The 4,467-nt window shown below is 41.0% G+C and overlaps 1 protein-coding gene across 1 annotated transcript in view; it reads left to right on the top strand.

Annotated features, from left to right (window-relative positions):
- Window positions 1-3,367, top strand: part of npbwr2b (neuropeptides B/W receptor 2b) — a 4,247-nt gene extending 880 nt beyond the window's left edge. The window contains exon 1 of the mRNA XM_035158303.2: window positions 1-3,367. This exon is cut by the window's left edge and continues 880 nt beyond it. Within this exon, the coding sequence (XP_035014194.1) occupies window positions 1-1,017 (1,017 nt within the window). The 3' untranslated portion in view covers window positions 1,018-3,367.
- The last annotated feature ends 1,100 nt before the right edge of the window (window positions 3,368-4,467 follow it).

Genomic DNA, 4,467 nt, shown 5'->3' on the forward strand with positions numbered 1-4,467 from the left:
ATGGAGAATGTGTCCATCCCTGACGGTTCCCTGCCGGTCTGCAACGACTCTGTGGACTTCTACTCTCTCATGTCAGGAAACCGCTCTGACCTGAACTGCACCCTTCCCTCTGAGTTCTATCTCTACGCTGACCTTTACATTATCATCCCCATCATCTACTCGGTGATCTGTGCCGTGGGACTGACGGGCAACACGGCTGTCATCTACGTGATCCTCAAAGCTCCCAGGATGAAAACTGTCACCAACATGTTCATCCTGAATCTGGCCATCGCGGACGACTTGTTCACTTTGGTTCTTCCGATCAACATCGCCGAGCACTTGTTGCACTACTGGCCTTTCGGTGAGGTTTTGTGCAAAGTCATCCTCAGCATCGATCATTACAACATCTTCTCCAGTATCTATTTTCTGACGGTTATGAGCATCGATCGTTACCTGGTCGTCTTGGCGACAGTGAGGTCCAAGCGAATGCCTTACCGCACCTACCGAGCAGCCAAAATCATCTCATTGTGCGTCTGGATCCTCGTCATCCTCGTCGTTATGCCTTTCACTGTTTTCGCGGGCGTCTACATAAACCCAAACGACGAGAGAAAGAGCTGCGTCCTCAGCTTCCCCAGCCCTGAGAGGCTGTGGTTCAAAGCCAGCCGGATCTACACACTCATCCTGGGCTTTGCCATCCCAGTGTCTACCATCTGCATCTTATACACCATGATGCTCTACAAGCTGAGGAACATGCGGCTCAACAGCAATGCCAAGGCACTGGACAAGGCCAAGAAGAAAGTCACCATCATGGTGTTCATAGTTTTGGCCGTCTGCTTGTTCTGCTGGACCCCGTTTCACCTCAGCACCATCGTGGCCCTGACGACGGACCTGACGACCACGCCCCTGCTGATCGGGATCTCTTACTTCATCACCAGCCTGAGCTACGCCAACTCCTGCCTCAACCCGTTCCTCTACGCCTTCCTGGACGACAGCTTCAGGAAAGCCTTCAAGAAGATGTTGGAATGTAAACCGGCCTGAATGTTTGATGGTGCGACGCGTGAAACCTGCTGCGGACGTCGAAGGGACGAACTGAGCGAGTGCAGACTGACTGAAAGACTGAAGCTCAAATGTGATGCAGCTGTGACTGTTGGGTTTGCTGAAGCTGCACTGGGCACGTTGTTTGCACATGATGGCAGCATCTAGCTAAAATAAATCGATACACATTCAAACTAAATATAATGCACATGACATTCGTCATGTGAGACTATAAATGCTTTTATTGCACAGGACAGAAACACATCAGAACATTGCTGAGTCCAGTTTCGTGGCTGTTCTTGTGTCACGCTTGAATTTAAATCATCATTTCCTGTGGGCGAAGTCCGTCGGACCCAGTGGAAGCTAATTGAAAATCACTTGTATGAGGCAGGGTGGTGTTAAAGTCACATCTGGAATAAGTTGGATCTTTAAAGAATTTGCCATGTGCAGCTTTTTATGTCCCTGAGATAAAAGGACGTATTGTCAGTTGACAGAAGTGCAACAGGGAAGGAGAGCGAGCGACAAACAGTGATGACATTTAAAAAGAAAAGGCCTTAATCATTGTGTCCCGGGAACCTGAATAACCTTCAATCGGATCGTTTTACAGGTTCAAGCCAAATTTTAAATGTCAGACTTTTTCATGATGGTTAAAAAACAAATCCAATTACGAGGCAGTGAGGCGAGGAGGGTCGTGACCTTAACTGGACTCAGAACAAACATCTGTGAGGGCCCAACATCTGCTGACAGAGGTCAACACTGATCTGCATGCTGTCAATCAAATCCACAGAGTGAGTGTGACACGTCAGAGGAGAAATGTCGTAAAACAATCTGCCCTTAAAAGAAAAGTCTGAATGTGATGCATTTTGTTGAAATCAAATTTTAAGGTTAACAATATAAATATAAATACATAATTGTAAAAGTCTGTAAATGAGGACATTTGTGAATAATGATGTTCTGGGACACGTTTCCCTCAGAACCCTGACAACAGTCCTGTCGTCTGATATGAGACGTGGGACAGGAGGCGAAAGTCTTTATTCTTTTTGTCAGCTAGCTTTTGTCGCCCCCTGTTGATGACATGCCGTCATTACCTGAAAATACAGCCAGTTCACCGACTTTCATCTGTACATGTTATAATAATCTTTTTATTTTTGATTCCCGGCCATTCACTCACAGCTTTTTTTAACAATAGCAACAATCCATTGAGATTCACAATCATAAGATCACAGACACAATAGTGAAGAGAGGAATGAAAGAAAGGCTTCTCTGTGTAAAATTATATACAGTATAAATATATGTAAAACATATGTGTGTGTGTATGTATATATCCAAGGTGTATTTATATGTCGGTGAAATAAAATGCAAAGGATCAAAAGTATAAGAATCATGTTATAAAAATGCTATAAACAAAAAAGTAATTCACACATTGATCCCAAATGAATCTGATGTTTTCAGTATATAAAGATTAAAAATGAAATGATGAAGCTCGACCAAACAAGGTGAGAAAGTGCAGCTGAATATATCAGTTGAATGAGGTAATGAGTATTTCTTAGTGTTGCAAACTTTATTGCTGATTAAATTTGAAACACGTCAGTTTGCAGCAGTGATTTAAAAACCTTGTGAATCAAACAGTTTGTACGAAGGCTGTGACTGCAACAACACAACTATTCCTGTAAATAGTCAAGTGGCTGATAAACTGAACAGAGCTGCCTCATTAAAACCTCAGTGTGTTGTCACGGTGATGTAAAGTCAAATATGCTTCATCAGTAGAACTTGTGTCACTCGTGTAAAATTATATAAGATTTGAGTTGATGACTTTGAATCATTGTCTTTTATGCAGCCTGTGATATATTTAGGAATCATGGCATTCATTTAAATATTAAATAGATGTGTCTTTTCCCACCAGTATTTTTTATTTAAAATCAGAGTCGCTGTATTTGACAAACACAATAAACATACAGAAATTAGTTTTCATGAGAATGGTTCAAAAACATTGCCTTGCCTTAAAAAGTTCAGTTATTGTTGTTATCAGCATCGTCTGTGGTTTGTGGTTCTTTACATCAGCTGAAGACATCAGAAACAATCTGTGTCCAGGACGTCCTGACGCTGAGTCGGGTGGAAGGAACCTGAGATGATGCAGAACTCACAACGTGGAGCTGATTTACTGTGAACTCAAAGTTATAATCATCATGAAAAGTAAGACATCTGTGAGAATCATATGTTCCATTGAAATTAAGTCAGACGTCAGCAATTGTAAATATAAAGGATGTTATATATTCAATAAAATATTTCATAATTTTCTTATTTTCAATAAATCCTCTGGAGTCAACAATGTAATAAACCTCATTAAATCTTATTTCTCTGAGCTTTACCTTCATATCACACTTGATTTAGCTTCGGTCCTAAACACACCTAACACTGACCTGCTGCTCCACATAAAGCAGCACAATCAATCTGAGAATATAGAAACGCTGCTATGAGGTTCATCTGCCGGACAGAAATCAGCTGACTCCTGAAGTGACGCACCTCCCTGTCTCCCTGTCTCCCTGTTGTCTCAGACTAACTTCTGTAAGGAGACGGTTCTATGAGACGAGCAGTTTGAACTTCTTCCTTCAGCTGTAAACTCAATTCTCTATCTGCACATGTTAGCTCAGCATATTAACTTCAGTATCAGTGGTGTTGCACTTCATCTTTAGAACAAGTGTGTACTTTTGCATTATTATTATTGTTATTACTATGACCGAACATGCACTTCACGTTTTACATAAATATAATTGACAATAAATCCATATGAACATTAGATACACAAAGAACATGACGTTTACTACACTCCAGTACAAAAAAAGGCACATAACTCAAACTCAAAAGCAAAAATATGAAATCTAAAATATTTCTGTCATGTCACTTCCTGTTGAATCTGTAATTTGACTTCTTTCTTTTTCTTAGTGATGGAGAGTTTGTATCTGCGCCATCTTCCTCTGTCACTACTTCTGAGTTTTAACAGGAGCTCAAGGCTTCAGAGAGAGGGAGCGCCACCAAGTGGTCACTTTGACACAATGTTCATTACAGTTATTGTGATGAGGCAGTTTAGTCACTAGAGGGCAGTGTTGGTCCTACGTGTTTGTGTGTTTGAGTATGTGTGTCTGTTTGTGTACACGTGTGTCCATATGTCTGTGTCCATGTGTGTGTCTGTGTGTCTGTGTGTGTGTTTTTTTCCTTTTGTCCAATCTCACATTTGAAGGAAATGTCTACAGTGTTTTTAGTACAAATTATTTTCGAATATACCTAATGAATGAATTTATATGTTGAAATATTATTTTATTAAAACATGAATCTGTTTGTGTTTTGCTGGATGTGAAGTGATACTGTGAGATGATTGGACGTTATCTTCATGATTGTTTCAGTGATAACTCTGTTTCATCCTGTACAGAGGAGCAGCTGTGGAGCTGAGGCTGT

The sequence above is a fragment of the Hippoglossus stenolepis genome, chromosome 6, assembly GCF_022539355.2.
Source record: "Hippoglossus stenolepis isolate QCI-W04-F060 chromosome 6, HSTE1.2, whole genome shotgun sequence".
NCBI lineage: Eukaryota > Metazoa > Chordata > Actinopteri > Pleuronectiformes > Pleuronectidae > Hippoglossus > Hippoglossus stenolepis.